Source organism: Hemitrygon akajei, chromosome 5, assembly GCF_048418815.1.
Source record: "Hemitrygon akajei chromosome 5, sHemAka1.3, whole genome shotgun sequence".
NCBI classification, from domain to species: domain Eukaryota; kingdom Metazoa; phylum Chordata; class Chondrichthyes; order Myliobatiformes; family Dasyatidae; genus Hemitrygon; species Hemitrygon akajei.
In genome coordinates, this window is record NC_133128.1 from 115,311,852 (window position 1) to 115,333,848 (window position 21,997).

General features: G+C 46.0%; 1 protein-coding gene across 2 annotated transcripts in view; it reads right to left on the reverse strand.

Moving 5' to 3' along the window:
• Nucleotides 1–20,616, reverse strand: part of vil1 (villin 1) — an 87,851-nt gene extending 67,235 nt beyond the window's left edge. The window contains exons 1-3 of one of the 2 annotated variants that reach the window (XM_073046252.1): nt 20,502–20,616; nt 3,683–3,776; nt 1,970–2,044 (exon numbers count right to left, since the gene is read on the reverse strand). In XM_073046252.1, coding sequence (XP_072902353.1) covers nt 1,970–2,044; nt 3,683–3,757 — 150 coding nt within the window. In that variant the 5' untranslated portion in view covers nt 3,758–3,776; nt 20,502–20,616. Of the gene's footprint in view, nt 1–1,969; nt 2,045–3,682; nt 3,777–17,985; nt 18,122–20,501 lie in introns of those variants that run through there. The other variant, XM_073046251.1, reaches the window with a different exon arrangement.
• Between the last annotated feature and the right edge of the window lie 1,381 nt (nt 20,617–21,997).

Below are 21,997 nucleotides of genomic sequence, written 5' to 3' on the forward strand. Positions count from 1 at the left end.
TGGCGAAGTTGTCTGGAGATTCCTGTCATTTCAGTTCACTGCCCCACTCTGTCACAGAGTGACGCAACATGGAAGCAGCCCAATGTTCATACCAAGTAGCCTGTGCCAGTCTCTTATGCCTGTGTTTCAGCCATCTCCCTCTAAACATGTACTTGGTGCTCTAGCAGCCCTCGTCCTCGCAGGCCTGCCAGCCCAACATCTGACCACATATGTCCTTTGTCCCCCATCCACCTTGCTGGGCAAAATCAGATTGTGGAGCGGAGGCCTAGACTCCAGCCTGACCTCTAATTCCCCACATCCCTGTCCCTAAACCCTAACACCTCACTGTCTCCAAACCATCCCTATGAACCGAAGAACATCTAATTCCCCACATCCCTGTCCCTAAACCCTAACACCTCACTGCCTCCAAACCATCCCTATAAACCTAAGAACATCTAAGTCCCCACATCCCTGTACCTAAACCCTAACACCTCACTGCCTCCAAACCATCCCTATGAAGCTAAGAACATCTAATTCCCCACATCCCTGTCCCTAAACCCTAACACCTCACTGTCTCCAAACCATCCCTATGAACCTAAGAACATCTAATTCCCCACATCCCTGTACCTAAACCCTAACACCTCACTGTCTCCAAACCATCCCTATGAACCTAAGAACATCTAATTCCCCACATCCCTGTACCTAAACCCTAACACCTCACTGTCTCCAAACCATCCCTATGAACCTAAGAACATCTAATTCCCCACATCCCTGTCCCTAAACCCTAATCTAACCCTAACACTTCACTGCCTCCAAACCATCCCTATGAACCTAAGAACATCTAATTCCCCACATCCCTGTACCTAAACCCTAACACCTCACTGCCTCCAAACCATCCCTATGAACCGAAGAACATCTAATTTCCCACATCCCTGTACCTAAACCCTAACACCTCACTGCCTCCAAACCATCCCTATGAACCTAAGAACATCTAATTCCCCACATCCCTGTACCTAAACCCTAACACCTCACTGCCTCCAAACCATCCCTATGAACCGAAGAACATCTAATTCCCCACATCCCTGTCCCTAAACCCTAACACCTCACTGTCTCCAAACCATCCCTATGAACCTAAGAACATCTAATTCCCCACATCCCTGTCCCTAAACCCTAACACCTCACTGCCTCCAAACCATCCCTATGAACCTAAGAACATCTAATTCCCCACATCCCTGTCCCTAAACCCTAGCACCTCACTGTCTCCAAACCATCCCTATGAAGCTAAGAACATCTAATTCCCCACATCCCGGTCCCTAAACCCTAACACCTCACTGTCTCCAAACCATCCCTATGAACCGAAGAACATCTAATTCCCCACATCCCCGTCCCTAAACCCTAACACCTCACTGTCTCCAAACCATCCCTATGAATCTAAGAACATCTAATTCCCCACATCCCTGTCCCTAAACCCTAACACCTCACTGTCTCCAAACCATCCCTATGAACCTAAGAACATCTAATTCCCCACATCCCTGTCCCTAAACCCTAACACCTCACTGTCTCCAAACCATCCCTATGAACCTAAGAACATCTAATTCCCCACATCCCTGTCCCTAAACCCTAATCTAACCCTAACACTTCACTGCCTCCAAACCATCCCTATGAACCTAAGAACATCTAATTCCCCACATCCCTGTCCCTAAACCCTAAAACCTCACTGTCTCCAAACCATCCCTATGAACCTAAGAACATCTAATTCCCCACATCCCTGTCCCTAAACCCTAACACCTCACTGCCTCCAAACCATCCCTATGAACCTAAGAACATCTAGGAAGGAGGGAATTGTCAAATATGTTGAAGGTTTCATTTAACACAAACAAGGGAGGTAAAAGGACAGGATTGGGGGGGTTAAAAATGAGTCGTTCATTGAACTAGGAGCCAAAGAGGGGTGGGGGAGAGGGGAGTCCAGGATGATACAAAAACAACTTACTGCAAACAGGATGTAACAATCCCCATCGTAAAAGTTTCCATATGACCTCTGAGGAACAGGAACCATCACCATTTTCTAAAGGGAATAAAACCACAAGTCAAAATAGAAACTTGCTTTGGAAACACTAGCTCATAGAGCAATACAGCATAGATACAGGCCTTTCAGTCCACATCATCCACAGTGCCCACCTAACTGAGCACGTGGTTCACACAAAATCCTGGAGGAACTCAGCAGGCCAGGCAGCATCTATGGGAAAAAAGTACAGTCGACGTCTCAGGATGAAACCCTGTGGCAGGACCTGCATTTCCAGCATCTGCAGATATTCTATTGTTTGTGATTTGAGCACATAGTTGGTTTGTTGGCTTTGGTTGGAGTGACGCAATTTTATATCTAAAAACTCTCCCACAACAGTTGCCTGGGTTTCAACAGATTCAAGCTGCCCCTTCACCGTCTCATCAAATACTCCCGGGGTCAGACAGAGTGAAGCTCCCTCCACACTGTCCCATCACACACTCCCAGGGTCAGACACAGAGTGAAGCTCCCTCTACACTGTCCCATCACACACTCCCAGGGTCAGACACAGAGTGAAGCTCCCTCTACACTGTCCCATCACACACTGCCAGGGTCAGACAGAGTGAAGCTCCCTCTACACTGTCCCATCACACACTGCAGGGTCAGACACAGAGTGAAGCTCCCTCTACACTGTCCCATCACACACTGCCAGGGTCAGACACAGAGTGAAGCTCCCTCCACACTGTCCCATCACACACTCCCGGGGTCAGACACAGAGTGAAGCTCCTTCCACACTGTCCCATCACACACTCCCGGGGTCAGACACAGAGTGAAGCTCCCTCTACACTGTCCCATCACACACTCCCAGGGTCAGACACAGAGTGAAGCTCCCTCTACACTGTCCCATCACACACTCCCAAGGTCAGACACAGAGTGAAGCTCCCTCTACACCGTCCCATCACACACTCCCAGGGTCAGACACAGAGTGAAGCTCCCTCTACACTGTCCCATCACACACTCCCGGGGTCAGACACAGAGTGAAGCTCCCTCTACACTGTCCCATCACACACTCCCAGGGTCAGACACAGAGTGAAGCTCCCTCTACACTGTCCCATCACACACTCTCGGGGTCAGACACAGAGTATAGTTCCCTCCACACTGTCCCATCACACACTCCCAGGAACAGGGCCATAGTGAGATATCTGAAAAGATAAAATAATCTGAAAACAACCTGAAGTTTAAAACTGTGATTGCAAATCTGACTATCAGATGGAATAAGCCTTGTGACCACTCTTCAGAGAATGAATCTTTGCTTTTCATACCCTCTGAGGAAGGTAGGAAGTCTTGGCTTCCTTCGGCCAAATTGAGGGGCCATCACTAAGGTCCCATCTGCAAACAAACTGAGTATGTCATGAATCTATAGTGTCATTGTTTTCACACACACAATAGTGAAACCTAACGTGCTTCCCCTCACAAAATGCTGAGGAAGGCCCTCAGTGGCAAAATGCTGCAGAAATTATGATGAAGAAGGGCCTTGGCCTGAAATGTTTATTCCTCTCTATAGATGCTGCCTGACTTGCTGAGTTTCGCCAGCATTTTGTGTGTGAATTTCCAGCATCTGCAGGATCCCTTGTGTTTGTGGCTTCCCCTCGCTGCTCTGACCACTCCCTCAAGATAAACATGAGTCCCTTCTCCACTTGCCTCGATTCGCCATATTTGAATGCCAGGCGTGGTCTTCTTCAGGCTCTTGGTGATGTCCGAGGGCAGGTCCGGCATGGTGTTCTATGTGGATCACCTTCAAAAACAAAGTCGTAAAGGTAGTGATCAGCATGAGTTTGAGTAATTGACCAAGGTAGCTTACTAACAGAGGCACGGCCAGAGAAGGATCAGAGTGATGAAGTTGCTCAAGATAAATAGGGAGCCAGAGAGTCATCTGGGATGGAAACAAGCCCTTCAGCCCATCAAGTCCACACTAGCATTTACAGTAATCTCATTTTGTTCCCCACAACATCCCCATCATCATTCCCAGATTCCACCCCTCCCGTAAACACTCGGGTTAATTTACAGTTTTGGAATTGGTTTATTACTGTCAGACGTACCGAGGTACGGTGAAAAGCTTGTCTTGCATGCTGTTTATACCAATCTAATCATTACACAGTACATTGAGTTTTGCAAATGACACCAAGAGTGGGGGCATAGTGGACAGCAAGGAAGGCTATCAAAGCATACAGCGGGATCTGGACTAAATGGAAAAATGGCAGATGGAATTTAATGCGGAGAAGTGTGAGGTGTTGCACAAGAACATCGGACACGGGAGCAGAATTGGGGTATTCGGCCCATCGAGTTTAGTCTGCCCCACCATTCCATCATGACTGATTTATTATCCCTCTCAACTCCATTCTCCTGCCTTCTCCCCATAACCTCTGACATCCTTATCAGAACCTATCATCCCCCACTTTAAATGGAGTTGGTCTCGATAACCATCTCTGTCAATGAATTCCACAGATTCACCACCCTCTGGCTAAAGAAATTCCTCCTTGTCTCTTTCTAAAGGGATGTCCTTCTATTCTGAGCCAGCGTTCTCTGGTCCTAGACTCTCCTGCTATTGGAAACATTCTCTCCATGTCCACTCTGTCTTAGCTTTTCAATATTCAATAGGTTACAATAAGATTTCTCTCATTCTTCTAAACTCCCGTGAGTACAGGTGTAGTGCCGTCAAATGCTCCTCTTTCATTCCCAAGACCATTCTGTAAACTTCTTCTGAATTTCTTAGATAAGGCCCCAAAACTGCTCACAATACTCCAAGTTCAACTTGATCGATGTCATAAGAGAGTGCAGGAGGCCAGTACTTCCCTTCACACCCATTTATCTGTAAATAACTTTATTGTACATCGAAACGTATCGTTTGCATCAAATCAGATCAGTGAGGATTGTGCTGGGGAGTCTGCAAGTACCACAACGTTTATATGCGGATACCCACCACTTTCTGGGTGAAGAACTTGCCCCTCAGGTGCTATTTAAATCTTTCTCTACTCAACTTAAAACTTTATTCTCCTGTCCTGAGACAAAGATTGTTGTCATCTATTTGATTAGCTTTTTTACCTTTTAGCTCTATTTATTTGTCACATGTGCAGTGAGACGCGCCGGTTTGCATCAATGACCAACGCAGTCCGAGGATGTGCTGGAGGCAGGCCGCGATTGTCACCATGCTTCAGGCACCAACTTCGCATGCTCACAACTTATGGACCCCAACCCGTACGTCTTTGGAATGTGGAAGGAAACCGGAGCACCCGGAGGAAACCCACACGGTCGCTGGGATAATGACAGCGGCAGGAATGGAACCCTGACCTTAGGGCTGGATTATACCAACCACTACACTACCATCACCCTCTAACCCACCTCATTAAACCCCTGAACCACCTACCTGCCTGTGATAGGGACCCCTCAGTTCACTACCTCTAAGGAAGGGCAGAAATCTTTGCAACCACAAGGGGCACAGATAGGGGGATGTGTACTGTATGTTTCCCTGAGGAAGGGAACATCAAAACACATATGTTTAACCTGAGAGGGGAGCGACACTATACAGTACAATTTAGCAACACTATGACCACTTAAATCACTTTGCAGTCTAATCATAATTCTATCTCCTTTACAATAGCATTGGAGAGAGATAGGAACAGACAAGTTAGAATAGCGTTTAATTGGAGTAAGGGGAGTTATGAGGCTGTCAGGCAGGAAACTGGAAACAGATGTTCTCAGGGAAAGGTACGAAAGAAATGTGGCAAATGTTCAGGGGATATTTGTGTGGAGTTCTGCATAGGTACGTTCCAATGAGACAGGGAAGTTATGGTAGGGTACAGGAACCGTGGTGTACAAAGGCTATAGTAAATCTAGTCAAGAAGAAAAGAAAAGCTTACGAAAGGTTCAGAGAGTTAGGTAATGTTAGAGATCTAGAAGATTGTAAGGCTACTAGGAAGGAGTTTAAGAAGGAAGTTAGGAGAACCAGAAGGGGCCATGAGAAAGCCTTGGCGGGCAGGATTAAGGAAAACCCCAAGGCATTCTACAAGTATGTGAAGAACAAGAGGATAAGACGTGAAAGAATAGGAGCTATGAAGTGTGACAGTGGGAAAGCGTGTATGTGTATATGGAACCAGAGGAAATAGCACAGGTACTTAATGAATACTTGACTTCAGTATTCACTATGGAAAACGACCTTGGTGATTGTAGGGATGACTTACAGCGGACTGAAAAGCTTGTGCATGTAGATATTAAGAAAAAGGATGTGCTGGAGCTTTTGGAAAGCATCAAGTTGGATAAGTCACTGGGACTGGACGAAATGTACCCCAGGCTACTGTGGGAGGTGAGAGAGGAGATTGCTGAGCCTCTGGCGATGATCTTTGCATCATCAATGAGGACAGGAGAGGTTCCAGAGGATTAGAGGGTTGTGGATGTTGTTCCTTATTCAAGAAAGGGAGTAGAGATTGCCCAGGAAATTATAGACCAGTGAGTCTTACCTCAGTGGTTGGTAAGTTGATGGAGAAGATCCTGAGAGGCAGGATTTATGAACATTTGGAGAGGTATAATATGATTAGAAATAGTCAGCATGGCTTTGTCAAGGGCAGTTCGTGCCTTACAAGCCTGATTGAATTTTTTGAGGATGTGACTAAACACATTGATGAAGGAAGAGCAGTAGATGTAGTGTATATGTACTTTAGCAAGGCATTTGATAGGGTACCCTATGCAAGGCTTATTGAGAAAGTAAGGAGGCATGGGATCCAAGGGGACATTGCTTTGTGGATCCAGAACTGGCTTGCCCGCAGAAGGCAAAGAGTGGTTGTAGACAGGCCATATTCTGCATGGAGGCTGGTGACCAGTGGTGTGCCTCAGGGATCTGTTATGGGTCCCCAACTCTTTGTGATTTTTATAAATGACCTGGATGAGGAAGTGGAGGGATGGGTTAGTAAGTTTGCTGATGACACAAAGGTTGAGAGCATTGTGGATAGTGTGGAGGGCTGTCAGAGGTTACAGCGGGACATTGATAGGATGCAAAACCGGGTTGAGAAGTGGCAGATGGAGTTCAACCCAGATAAGTGTGAAGTTGTTCATTTTGGTAGGTCAAATATGATGGCAGAATATAATATTAATGGTAAGACTCTTGGCAGTGTGGAGGATCAGAGGGATCTTGGGTTCTGAGTCCATAGGATGCTCAAAGCAGCTGCGCAGGTTGACTCTGGGGTTAAGAAGGCGTCTGGTGTATTGGCCTTCATCAATCGTGGAATTGAATTTAGGAGTCGAGAGGTAATGTTGCAACTATATAGGACCCTGGTCAGACCCCACTTGGAGTACTGTGCTCAGTTCTGGTCACCTCTCTACAGGAAGGACGTGGAAACCATAGAAAGGGTGCAGAGGAGATTTACAAGGACTGGATTGGGGAGCATGCCTTATGGAAAGCAGGTTGAGTGAACTCGGCCTTTTCTCCTTGGAGTGACGGAGGATGAGAGGTGACCTGATAGAGGTGTATAAGATGATGAGAGGCATTGATTGTGTGGATAGTCAGAGGCTTTCCCCAGGGCTGAAATGGCTGCCACAAGAGGGCACAGGTTTAAGGTGCTGGGGAGTAGGTACAGAGGAGATGTCAGGGGTAAGTTTTTTACTCAGAGAGTGGTGAGTGCATGGAATGGGCTGCCTGCAACGGTAGTGGAGGTGGATACGATAGGGTCTTTTAAGAGACTTTTGGATAGGTACATGGAGATTAGAAAAATAGAGGGCTATGGGGAAGTCTAGTAATTTCTGAGGTAGGGACATGTTCAACACAACTTTGTGGGCCAAAGGGCCTGTATTATACTATAGGTTTTCTATGTTTCTATGAGGTCAAACAAAAGTATTATGGAGCTGCAACTCAATTCCCCTGAGTAATTGAAGTTCAAAATACATTTATTATCAAAGCATATACAGTATATGTCATCATATACAATCCTCGGATTTATATTCTTGCAGGCATTCGCTGTAAAAAACACAATAGATTCAATGAATGACCACACCTAAACATGACGAGCAAACAACCAATGTGAAAATAGAAAAAGAAAGAAAAAAAAAGAAATAATGGTAATAATAACAATAAATAAATCAGTAACAAATATTAAGAACATGAGATGAAGAGCCCTTGAAAGTGAACTCGTAGTTTGTGGATTTCAAAAGCAAACACAAGGAAATCTGCAGATGCTGGAAATTTAAGCAACACACACAAAATGCTGGTGGAACACAGCAGGCCAGGCAGCATCTAAAGGGAGAAACACAGTAGACGTTTCGAGCCGAGACCTTTCATCAGGACTGACGAAGGGTCTCGGCCCAAAACGTCGACAGTGTAACAACTATGTGTGTTGCTCATAGTTTGTGGGAACAGTTCAGTGATGGGGTGAGTGAAGTTATCCCCTCTGATTCATGAGCCTGATGGTTGAGGGGTAAGAACTGTTCCTGAACCTGGAAGTGTATGTCCTGAGGTACCTGTACCTTCACTCTGATGGCAGCAGCAAGAAGAGAGCCTGGACAGTGGGCGTTTCTGGATGGTGGGAGCTGTTTTCCTGTGACAGCAGTCATGTAGATGTGCTCAATGGTGGGGTGGGCTTTACCTGTGACAGGCAGGGCCATATCCACTACTTTTTGCAGGAATTTCCGTTGAAGGGCATTGATGTTTCCATACCAGACCATGAAGCAACCAGACAATATACTCTTCACCACACACCTACAGAGGTTTGTCAAAGTTTTGGATGTCATGCAGAATCTTAGCGGACTCCTAAGTAGAGGTGTGCCGTGCTTTCTTGGGCCCATTCTCCGAAACGATAACACTGAGGAACTTACAGTTGCTGATCCTTCCCAGCTCTGATTTCCCAATGAGAACTGACCTCATGGACCTCCAATGCCCTTCTCCTGAGGGCAGCACACCCTCAGCCTTCATAACAACCCTGTCAACTTGAATTGCAGGTATCTTCATGCAGGGTGCGGTGTGATTGAGGCAGACACAATAATAATGTTTAAAAGACATTTTGATAGGAATATGGACGGTGGGGGGGGGGGTGTAAGAGAGATTTGAGCCAATCATGGGCAGCTGGGACTAGCTTGGCGTGCACCATGGTCAGCATGGCTGAGTTGAACCGAAGGTCATGCTTCCATGCTCTATTAGGACAGAGCACATAAAGCAGTACAGCACAGGAATAGGCCATTCGGCCCACACTGTTGTGCTGAACCAATTACATCAGTAATCAAATGGCTAACTAAACTAATCCCTTATGCCTACACATTGTCCATATCCTACCATTTCCCTCACGCTCATGTGACTATCTAAACGACCCTTTTGAAGTGCGTATCTTTACTGCCACCCCAGTACGTGCTAGCATTGCTCTATGATTAACGAGTATGAATACCCTATAGGTGTCAGCAGAGTCAAAAAGTCATTAAGCCATACAGCACAGAAACAGGCTCTTCGTCCCACCATGAACATCTACTAATCTGTACTACTCCCATTAGATCAGTAGTCTTTCCTGCCTGAAGATGGGTTGAGCAGGCTATGTCTTTTCTCTTTGGAGCGAAGGACGAGGGGAGCTAACTTAACAGAGGTGTACAAGATGATAAAAGGGATGGATAAAATGGACAGCCAGAGACTTTCTCTCAGGGTGGAAATGGCAAAATCAAGGGGCATAATTTTAAGGTGATTGGAGGAAAGTATGGGGGAGATGTCAGTAGTAAACTTTCTGGTAAATGTACTCATTCCCTCCAAGGGCATCCTCCACCTTCCCAGAACAGATGTGGACACATTAGCAAGGACGAGGCCACCCTCTTGCCCCGGTTCGAGGTCCATGTCATCATTTTGCTCAGCCGGGTTTCTGCTCTGCACCAGGGCAGCCGCCATCCTCTCTGATCCCTGGTTATGACAGGGGTTCAAAGGTCAAACGTGCAGGGTGTCATTTATCACAGGTTATGGGAAAGAGGGCTATAAACGTAGCAATAGGAGCCAATAGTTTACAACCATACCTCATACAGAAACGAGTCATAAAAAACTTTTGAATTAGGAAAGTGCAAGATTTTATCAACTACCATCAGTAAGAGAGAAATCTTTGAACCCTGCTCCTGACTCATCTCATCGCACGGTACCTTTAGCACTGACTGACACACCCTTGTACTCCTGACTTATGCAAAACCCTGTTTAGGTTTGTCCAACCCCTCAACCCCCTTCGCTACTCAGTATCACCATGAGTAATATGTGTTTCAGCTCCATCTCATTCAATGCCGTTGCTCAGTAACACGTCTTTGCCTCTTGCCAAAGCTTCAGTTGACAAAAACAATATAATTCACTACATGCACTCAGTGGCTATCCCTATACATCAGCTTGTTAGTGGAAATGTCTAATCAGCCAATCAGGTGGCAGCAACTCAATTCATAAAAGCATGCAGACATGGTCAAGAGGTTCATTTGTTGTTCAGACCAAACATCAGAATGGGGAGGAAATGTGATCTAAGTGACTTTGACCATGGAATGATTGTTTGTGTCGGGTGGGGTGGTTTGAGTATCTCAGAAACTGCTGATCTCCTGGGAATTTCACACACAACTGTCTCTACAGTTTACAAAGAGAGTGCAAAAAACAAGAAAAAAATCTGGTAAGCAGAATTTTTGTGTTAAAAAAACCTTCTTAATGAGATAGGTCAGAGGAGAACGTCCAGACTGGTTCAAGCTGACAGAAAGTGAAGGTGGAGCAAAGTCAAAATGGCACAAAACAGTAACCTCCTTTGCTTGCATCTTCAGAAACAGCTCTATTTCCATCTTTGATTATATACTTCAAAGTTCAAGGTCAGAGAATACACATCCTGAAATGCTTTTTCCTCGCAAACATCCATGAAACCAGAGAAGTGCCCCAAAGAATGAGTGACAGTTAAAATGATAGAACCCCAAAACCTTCCCCCAACTCCCACTCCCACACACAAGCAGCAGCAAAACAACGATCCCACCCCCACCAGCAAAAAAGCACCAGCCCCCTCCACTAAGCACTCAAGCGTGCAGCAAAGCATCAATAAGGAAACAGACTTGCAGTACCCTGAAAGTTACTCGTTCATCCAATAATTTGACATACCATATGCTTTCTCTCTCCCTAACAGGGAAAAAAGAGGTGCCCCTGTTTTACAGAGAAAGGGGAGACATAACAAACAACTCGCTGATTTACGATGTTAAAAGTCTATTGTGTCACTTATTCCGAGCTCTGCGCCCAGAGAGTCGGCAGCAAAAAGGGTTTGCTCTCCGGGCACACGACCCACGGCAGCTAACCCGCTGCTCCCGGTGTTCCGTGTTCTCCCGCGACGCCTCAGTCAGGGGCACCGGCCTAGAATCAGCACTTCCCCACAGCCACGAAAATCCGAAACCCTGAAGGCAGGCCCACCTTCCAGGCCGTGTCCTTGGGATAACAAAAAGCACTGGTCCAGAGGCCCTGAGAGCGGGTCCCATTCCCGCAGAGAACCCAAGTCAGAGTGGAACTCCCGTGTTGCGATACTGGTGCTTAGAAGGGCATTTCTGAATACACAACACATCAAACCTCGAAGTGGACCGGTTACAGCAGCATACACCACTCCTGTACATAACAAACTGGTCACTGAGTGTGTGTCACTGTAAATAAAACTACAAGATACAGGAGCAGAATTAGCCCATTTGGTCCATCAAGTCTGCTCCACCATTCCATCATGGCTGATTTATCCTCCCTCTTAACCCCATTCTCCTGTCTTCTCCTCGTAACCCTTACTAATCAAGAACCTATCAACCTCCGCTTTAAATATACCCTGTGACTTGGACTCCACTGCCGTCCGTGGCAATGAATCCCATGGATTCAGCACCTCTGGCCAAAAGAAACCTAGTTCTGACACTCAACTGCTCAACAGGTTTAGGGAAGGTGTTGGGAAATTATATTACAGGAGAATCCCTGCTTTTCACATATTTTATTCCAGTTTAATAGTATGACATTTACAATACAATTTATGTCCTATTTAGTTCATATCCTGTACCCTGTGTGTTGTCTGCTCCTATGGACCTATGATTCTGAAACAAGTTTTTCATTGTACCTGTCCCTCACTCTACTTGTGCACATGACAATAAGCTCTGCATGCAGAGGAAAGGTTTAGAGGGATATGGGCCAAATGCCAGCAATTGGGGCTGGCTGAGGAAGACACCTTGGCCAGTATGGACGAGCTGGGCCAAAGGGTTGTGTCACGACTCTGTTTGTTTCAAGTGCACACTGTCATCTCTTCTGCCTCCAGATAGAAGAATTACTTGTTCTGGAATTAACTTCTCCCTTCCCTTCCTTCTCAGCAGTCATGAATTGGAATCGGTTTATTATTGTCACATGTACCAAGATACAGTGAAAAGCTACAGTGATCAGATCATTACACACTGCACTGAGCTAGTACAGGTGAAACAACAACAGAATGCAGGATAAAGTGTACCAGTTATAGAGAGAGTGCAGTGCTGGTGGACAATAAGGTGCAAGGGGCAAAACGAGGTAGATTGTGAGGTCAAGATTTTGACGTGCTATCTTATCATACTAGGGAACTATTTAATAGTCTTTTAACAGCAAGGTAGAAGCTGCTTGTGAGTCTGGTGAAGAAGAAGACTAGAGGAATAGCTTTATCTGCCAGATGCACATCGAAACATACGGTGAAACGCTTTGTTTACATCAACGGCCAACATGGTCCGAGGATGAGCTGTGGGCAGCTCGCAAGTGTTGTCTTATTTCTGGCACCAATATAGCATGCCCAGATCTCACTAACCCTAGCCCGTGCACCTTTGGAGTGTGGGAGGAAACCGGAGCACCTGGAGGAAACCCACACGGTCACGGGGAGGACGTACAAACTCCTAACAGACAGCAGCGGGAATGGAGCCTGGATTGCTGGTGGTGAAAAGTGTCACGCTGACAACAACACTGCTGTACTGGCCTTCCTTCCAGGCTTTTCATCCTCTGCCTGATGGAAGGGCGGTGGGGGGAGGAAGAATGTCCACATGGGTGGGGTCATTCCCTCGCAGTTACTGAATTCAGGCCATGCGGATGGTGAAACAACTAGGCCTAATACTAAGCAAGCACAATTAACGACTGTCCAAGAGGATTGCTGTCATTTGAGAAGATTCAGATCACTGAGTCAGTCTCTGCCATCCACACCCTCATGTACAGGATGGAGGCATGGTTAGAGTCACAGCCGTTGAGCTGCTAATCCCTGGAGTGAATTGGTTTGATATTGTCGAAGTACCAAAGTACAGTCATAAACTTTGGTGCGTGGTTGGTGCGTGGAATGCACTGCCCGAGTCAGTGGTGGAGACAGATACACTAGTGAAACTTAAGAGTCTACTAGACAGGTATATGGAGGAATTTAAGGTGGGGTGTTATATGGGAGGCAGGGTTTAAGGATCAGCACAACATTGTGGGCTGAAGGGCCTGTACTGTGCTGTACTATTCTATGTTCTATGTTAAAACTTTATTTTGCAGACCATCCATACAATACAACAGTGCACTGAAGTACCACACCGGAACCAATAGCAATAAAGTGTTATAGTGACAGAGAATGTGCAGTGAAGGTAGACAATAAGGCGCAAGTTTATAACAAGGTAGACTGTGAGGTCAGGAGTCCATCTTATAGCACTAGAAGCTGTCTGATATCATGGGTCAAAAGCTTGAGCCTGGTGGTATGTGCTTTCAGGCTTTTGTATCTCCTGCCCATTGAGAGGGGGAGAGGAGAGGATGTTTGGGAGTGGGTGGGAATCTTGATTATGCTAACTCCTTTCCTAAGGCAGTAAGAAGTGTAGATAGTGTCCATGGAGGGGTGACTGGGCTCCATGACGTGCTGAGCAGCGTCCATTATTCTCAGCAGTTTCTGGCAGTAATGGGCAGAGCAGTCGCTAGACCAAGCCGTGATGCCTCGGGATAGGACGCTTTCGACGGTACGTTGATAAAAACTGGTCAGGGTCGGCCCAGAGTTACAGAGTTAAGTGATGCTCGTGGCAGGATTTAAATCAACAAACAATCCGCTGGCGGAACTCACTGCCTCGAGCAGCGTCTGTGAGTGTGTGTGGGGATATGTGTGACCAGCTCACCCCTAAGTGTCGACAATACTTTCCCACCACAAATGCTGCTCAACCCGTTGAGTTCCTTCAGCAGATTGTTTATTGCTCAAGATTCCAGCGGTTGCAAAGTCAATGTCAAAGTACACTTATTGTCAGTTGCAGTGCCTGGGGCACGTGATAAGGATGCCCCCATGTCGGCTACCCCGCAGAGTGTTGCACAGCCAGCTACATCACGGTCGACGCTCAGCTGGAGCGCCGGAGAAGTGCTATAAGGATCAGATGAAGAATGCTTTAAGGAAGAGCAAGATCAGACCCGAGGACCTGGAGGATGTTGCTGCTGACCGTAACACTTGGCGACAGCTGTGTAGGGACGGGGTTTGTATTCTGGAGATGGAAAGAACAACCAGAAGACAGCAGAACAGAGCCCGGAGAAATGCAGCCATGATTGCCATCACTACCACATATACATGTCCCACCTGCAATAGAGCTTGTGAGTCCAGGATAGGACTGTGTAGTCATCAAAGATCTCATCGTTAAAGAAGTGGATGTTGATAACCGAAGAGAGAGAAGAGAGATTCTCGAAGTGTGTATATGTCACCATTTACCACCCTGAGATTCATTTCTTGCAGTCATTTACAGGAAAATAAAGAAATACAATAGAATTTTTGAAAAACTATACATAAACAAAGTCCCTCGCACCTCCATTGTGGGAACTAATTAAAATTCAGATTCAAGTTTATGTATCACATTTATATTGTAACATGCTGTGAAATGTATCATTTGCATTAACAACCAACACAAACAAAGGATGTGCTGGGGGCAGCCCGCAAACATCACCACCCATTCTGGCAGCAACATAGCAGGCCCTCAGTTACTCACACAAAACCTGGCCTTGTGAAGTTCAAAGTAAATGTATTATCAAAGTTCATATATGTCGCCATATACTACCCCGAGATACATTTTCATAGTAGAACAAAGAAATACAATAGAATCAATGAAAAACTACACAGAAAGACTGATAAAAACCAATGTACAAAAGACAAACTGTGCCAATATATGAGTAGATAGATAGATAGGTAAATAAAACTGAGAATATAATTTGTAATCCTTGAAAATGATTGCCATTAAAAACCTGTCTGGTTCATGAACTTTGTGCTGTCCTTGCCCAATCTTTCAGACCCCACACCACCATATTCCCTGCCACCGCCCAAAATTTCAACTCTCTACACAATTTTGTTAGTTTGTGGAGAGGCTTTGGTGAAATAAAATTACAATGTCAGTCCTCTGTTAATGCAGCTTGGGTCCAGAGTTTAATTCCATCATTAGGTTCAGATTTTTCAATGTTCATTGGAGGGAAGTTTTGAGGGACATTAGTAGTCAAGAGAGTGCCTGGAACATTCTGTTAGGGGTGGTGGGAGAGGTGATACATTTAAAAGAGTCAGATAGGCATATAATTGTAAGAAAAATACAGGGTTATGGGCTATGTGGGAGGGAAGAATTAGATTAATTGTGGAAGAGGTTAAAGGGTTAGTACAACATGGAGGACTGAAGGACTGTATTGTACTGTACTGTTCCAAGCTCCATGTTCCATGTCCTATGTTCTGTGTTTGTCCTGTCCAGCTGTGTGCACACTACAGCCAAGAAAACACACCGACACCTTTTACTTCTTAAAACGCGAGGGTAATTTGGCAAGCCCACGATGACCCTCAGCGATATTTACAGATACAACATAAAAAGCATCCAATCCGGTTGCATCATGGCTTGCTATGACAACTGCTCTGGCCAAGAAACTGCAGAGAGTTGTGGACACAGCTCAACACATTGCAGAAACCAGCCCCCACCCTCCACCCCACTGGACTCCGTCTACACTTCTCTCAACCTCAGTAAGGCAGCCAGCATAATCAGCCCCCTCCAACCCCGGACGTTCCCTCCTCTCCTCTCTCCCACTGGGCAGAAAATACAAAAATATGACAGCATGTAGCAGCCAGCTCAAGGACAGCTTCTATCCCACTGTTATAAGGCTATCAGACAGACCTCTTTTACACTCAAAGATGAAATCTGATTTCCCTTGCATTTTGTCTACCTGCACTGCACTTTCTCTGTAACTGCAATGCCGTACTGGACATTCTGTATTCTTTGTAATGCCTCATTGTTCGTCTGTATGGAATGACCTGTCCAGATAGCAGGCAAAACAAGTATTTTTCACTATCCAGCCGAAGATGCTGGAAGTCCAGAGCAACATACAGAAAACGCTGGAGGAACTCAGCAGGTCAGGCAGCGTCTATGGAGGGAATGGACAGTCGGCATTTCAGGCCAACACCCTTCATCAGGACTGAAACGTTAAGGGTGCGTCTTCAGGCTCCTGTACCTCCTCTCTGCTGGTAGCAGTAAGAAGAGGGCATGTCCTGAATAGTGAGGTCCTTAATGATGGACGCTGCCTTCTTGAGGCATTGCGTTTTGAAGACGTCCTCAATGGTGGGGGTGTTGTGCCCATAATGAAACTGATTGGTCTTGTGCCAAAATACTTTTTAAAGTAGTTATCATGTATGGGTTCCAAGGTTGTCAAGCCGAGGAGTGGTAGTGGGGACAAGCTCCCACTACCTAAAAGTGCTCCTCACGGCATGTGCCTCAAATAGCCTCTGACAACCAAGTCCAACTCCTGGCCTTCTCGTGTGGCTTAGCCTCTAAGCCCGGCAGAACTGTTTCTACTGACAGGAGAAGGGGTGAAGGCAGGTCCTGGTGCCTTAAAACCAGTGCTTCGGGTGGATGGAGCTCGTCAGCCTGGGAAGGCAGCCCATTTAAGAGAGGGAAAACTGATTTCAAACCTCCACTGCCTTGCGGCCATACCCGCTCATGGGAAAGGCTTCGGGAGTAAACCCTGAGGACAAATCTGGAGCTGGAGTCCCTAAGGCAGTCCAACGTTATCTTCAACCTCGTTCTGGCAACTCCTGCGACAACACTGGTGCCAAGCTGTATCAGCCCTTGCCCTTCCCCTGGACAACATCGGTGGCGTGGAGAGGGGAGACTCGCTGCATGGGCAACTGTCGGTCTTCCATACAACCTCGCCCAGGCCTGCACCCTGGAGAGGACACAGATCTCGCGAGACTAACAGATGCCACACACATCATGTATGGTTCCATCTCCACTGACAGCGAGTTCCAGGTATCAGCAACTCTCTGTGTAAAAAACTCAGATCCCTTTAAACCTCCTTGTCCTCACCTCAAACGTATTTCCTCTTGTTTTGGAAATGATTTGACCATCTACCTTATCTATGCACCCCATAATTTTAATATATCCATTATGTCACCTTTTAGCCTAATTCACAAGCCCAGCCTCTCTTATCTCACTTCCAAGTAAAGTCCTCCAGCCCAGGCAGCATCCTGATGAATCTCCTCTGCACTTTCCCCAGTGCAACCACATCCATCCCATAGTACGATGACTGAAACTGCACACAATACTCCACCCCGGGCATTCACTCTTCTCCCCCTCCCATCGGGCAGAAGATACGAAAACCTGACAGCACGTACCACCAGGCTGAAGGATAGCTTCTATTCCACTGTTACTAGGCTCTTGAACAGATCTCATTCTGAGGATTATGAACAGATCTTGTGAACCTCCTGGGGACTCGCCTCGATGCCAGCACATAAGGGAACCAAAATCGCTCACAGTACTCCAAATACATTCTGATCAATGCTTTATAAAACCTCAGATTTAGTACACATATCAGAGACAATAATGTCACAAATTAAATTACTACATCAGCCAGAGAGGAAGTTTTAAACCTGATAATCAGCTGTTAATTCTGGTTATCCTCTTTTGCAGAATCCGGCTGTTAACTTCCAGCAGTCTTTAGAAATTCATGAAGTGATATGATCTTCAATATTCAGTGGGGAAACGCAGTCCTGAGAGAGGCTTACCTTCAAAAGAGCAGCTTGTCAGTGTGAAAAAACTGAGAATTCTGTCCGGGACTAGAGGTGGACTTTGCACTCACAGATTCTGTGAACGCCCCACAAATTACCTGCACAGCTAATCAGCACTGGCAACCTGTCGTGGTTTAAGAGAGCGAGAGAGTGATGAACCAAACTCAAAATTACTCACCACGACCAAATCAAAAGAACAGGGCGCGGGATATGACCAAACTAGGTTAAATATTTGTCCGCTGGGTGTGATTGGTCATTGCTGATCAATTAATAAAAATCAGTTCATGAATTGGTTGTAGCCTCACACGCAAAGTGCGGGAGGAACTTGGCAGGTTAGGCAGCATCTACGAAAGGTAATAAAGTCAACATTTCAGGCTGAAAACCTTGCTTAGGACTTCATTAAGTCTCAGCCCAAAATGTCGACTGTTAATATCTCCCCACAGATGCCGCCTGACCTGCTGAGTTCCTCCAGCATTTTGTGTGTGCTGCTCTGGATTTCCAGCGTCTGCAGAATCTCTCGTGTCTGTGATTGTAGCCCACAGTCTTTTCAAGGACCCTAATAGCCTTATTCCGGTGAGTGTGAATGGACTCTGTGTTCAGTTGAACGAATCGCCCAACTCATTTGAGTGAGTTCCCATTACACTATCACCAAGATTGAGTTTAAGTGCCATAAGGTGGTTTAAGAGGATGATATCTGGATTAGAGAGTACATCCTAGGAGAACAGGTTGAGCGGGATATGTCTTATCTCTTTGCATTGAAGGAGGATGAGAGGTGACTTGATATGGATAAAAATGATGATAAGAGGCATATATAGAGTGGATAGCCAGAGTCTTCTTCCCAGAGCAGAAACGGTTAATATGAGGAGGCATAATGTTAAGCTGATTGGAGGAATGTCAGAGGTAAGTTTTTACACAGAGACTGGTGAGTGTGTGGAATGCACTGTCAGGGGTAACAGTGGAGGCAAATACATTAGGAACATAGATGATAGAGAAATGGAGGGGAACATGGGAAGGGAGTGTTAGATGGGTCTTAGAGTTGGTTAAAAGTTTGGTACAACATGAACGAGCTACACCAAACGAGTATGTCATCGAAGACTCTGACAAATGTCTACAGGTATACAGTGGGGAGCATTCGGACTGCTTCACTGTCTGGTCTGCAGACCCATGAACACAGCAACAGAGAGAGATTGAGTCAACCATTTCCATCATGGGTACAGCTCATCCCAACATAAAGAACATCTGCTAGAGGCAATGAGCCCGGAAGCAAACATACGCTCAGTAGCACTTTATTAGATACACCTGCTCATTACTGCAATCAGCCAATCACGTGGCAGCAACTCAATGCATCAAAGCATGCGGACACGGTCAAGAGGTTCAGTTGTTGTTCAGATCAAACATCAGAATGGGAGGAAATGTGATCTAAGTGACTTTGACCATGGATTGATTGTTGGTCCCAGATGGGGTGGTTTGACTATCTCCAGACTGCAGAGTTCCTGGTTTTCTCAGACACAAAATGGTGCAAAAAATAAAAAAAAAATCCAGTGACTGGCAGTTCTGTGGGAGAAAATGGCTTGCTATTGAGAGAGGTCAGAGGAGAACGGCCAGACTGGTTCAAGCTGACAGGAAGGGGACAGTAACTCAAATAACCTCATGTTACAACAGTGGTGTGCAGCTCGTTCCACACTGGCACCTCCCTCTGGGTAAGAAGATCCCCCTCAACTGCTCCTTCCACCTTTCACCAAACATTTCCTAAAACACCAGTTTAATGTACCATTTTACCCATATCCCGCCATAACTCACCCACTCTCCCCCATTCAGACCATGACATATGAGCAGAATTAGGCCATTCAGCCCATCGAGTCTGGTCTGCCATTCCATTGTGGCTGATTTATGATCCCTCTCAACCACATCCTCTTGCCTTTTGCCCGTAACCTTTGACGCCCTGACTAATCAAGAACATGTCAACCTCCACTTTAAATATACCCAATGACTTGGCCTCCACTGCCGTCTGTGGCAATGAATTCCACAGATTCACCACTTTCTGGCTCAATAAATTCCTCCTCATCTGTCCCCTCTTGTCCTAGACTCCCCGTGAGGGGGTTTTGATCAATGCCAGGGATGAAGAAGTGAGACATGCAGACAAACACACCTGTGCTAACTTTTTCAAAGAGCTCTCCTTAAATCAGACTCTCTGCTCTAATATCTACAGCATACAACTTGGGCAATTGCTGATCTAATTCCCTTTTCATCATTGCATTTGAATCTTATCCCCGATTGCATCAAATTCAAAACATTGAGAAACAGTCGTCTCCCACCTCTGCTTCACTGCTGTTGTTTTGTTCTGCTGAACGTTACGGACCTGTAATGTGTGACAGCACTTGAGGTCTGCTCCCAGCACATCCTTAGGTTGTGTTGGTTGTTAACGCAAACGATGCATTTCACAATGCGTATCCATGTACATGTGATTAATAAATCTAAATCTGACTCTAAAGTGCCATCCTCTGATCACAGACCTTGTTAATCCAGCAGAACTCCTTCAGATCCGTTGGGACTCCGCTGATCCTCGAGTGGAGTTGGAAAGTCCTTTACACAGTCTCCCTTCTTTTACAGAGCTGTACTCCGTCTGGTAGAGGGACTCCCAACCCTGTTAATGGCCCCTCGCAGAGTAAAATGGTCTTTAATCAGCAGATTAACAACTACGCTCCTCTCCAATTACACCCAGACACTTGCTCATTGTTTCCCTGAATCGCTAAAATCCAAATTTGACCTCAAATCAGTTTGTTAGTGTCCAAGGGAACACACAGCACAAACACTCTTGAAAGCAGTGACTACCAGGGATTCTGGAAGCAGTGGCCATTAGTACGGGGGAAGTTGTGAAACTTACCCTTGGAAAAGGTTTATTATCACTGACCTGTCATGAAATTTGCTGTTTTGCAGCAACATTAAAATTACCATGAGTTACAAACATACAAGTAACTAAATAGATAGATAGATAGATAGATAGAAATATAAATAACATATGTCATTACAAAGGAGGCACAATGGTTCCTTTGCTTTCTTGGAAGTTTGTGCATGTTTGTGCGTCTAAAAATTTGACATATTTCCATAGACGGACAGTGGGGAGTATCCTGACAGGTTGCAGCTTGGCCGGGTATGGGAACTCCAGTGTCCAGGAATGGAAAAACCTACAGAGCGTAGTAGATGCAGCCTAGTGCATCACAGGAAAAGCCCCACCCTTCATCAACTGCGGAATGGAATTTAGGAGCCGAGAGGTAATGCTGCAGCTAAATAGGAGTCTGACCAGGGTCCTTCCTGTAGTGAGGCGACCAGAACTGAGCACTGTACTCCAAGTGGGGTCTGGTCACCTCACGAGCAAGCCTTATGAGAATAGGTTGAGTGAACTCGGCCTTTTCTCCTTGGAGTTGATGCACCATCAATAACTCACTCTGAGACGTAAGAAGCGAGATATCGGCTTTTATTGACTGGAAGAATGAACAACACTACATCCTGGAGAATGAGGCCGGGCTCAGGCCTCAATCTCCTTTATACAGGGGTCTGTGGGAGGAGCCACAGGAGCAGTCAGCAGGGGTCTGTGGGAGGAGTCACAGGAGCAGTCCAGACAGGTATATGTAGTTCACCACAGTGACGGAGGATGAGCGGTGACCTGATACAGGTGTATAAGATGATGAGAGGCATTGATTGTGTGGATAGTCAGAGGCTTTTTCCCAGGGCTGAAATGGCTGCCACAAGTGGACACAGGTTTAAGGTGCTGGGGAGTAGGTACAGAGATGTCAGGGGTAAGTTGTTTACTCAGAGAGTGGGGAGTGCGTGGAATGGGCTGCCGGCAATGGTGGTGGAGGCAGACATGATAGGGTCTTTTAAGAGGCTTTTAGATAGATACATGGAGCTTAGTAAAATAGGCTATAGGTAAGCTTAGTAATTTCAGAGGTAAGGACATGTTCGGCACAACTTTGTATTGTGCTGTAGGGTTTCTACGTTTCTGTGTTTT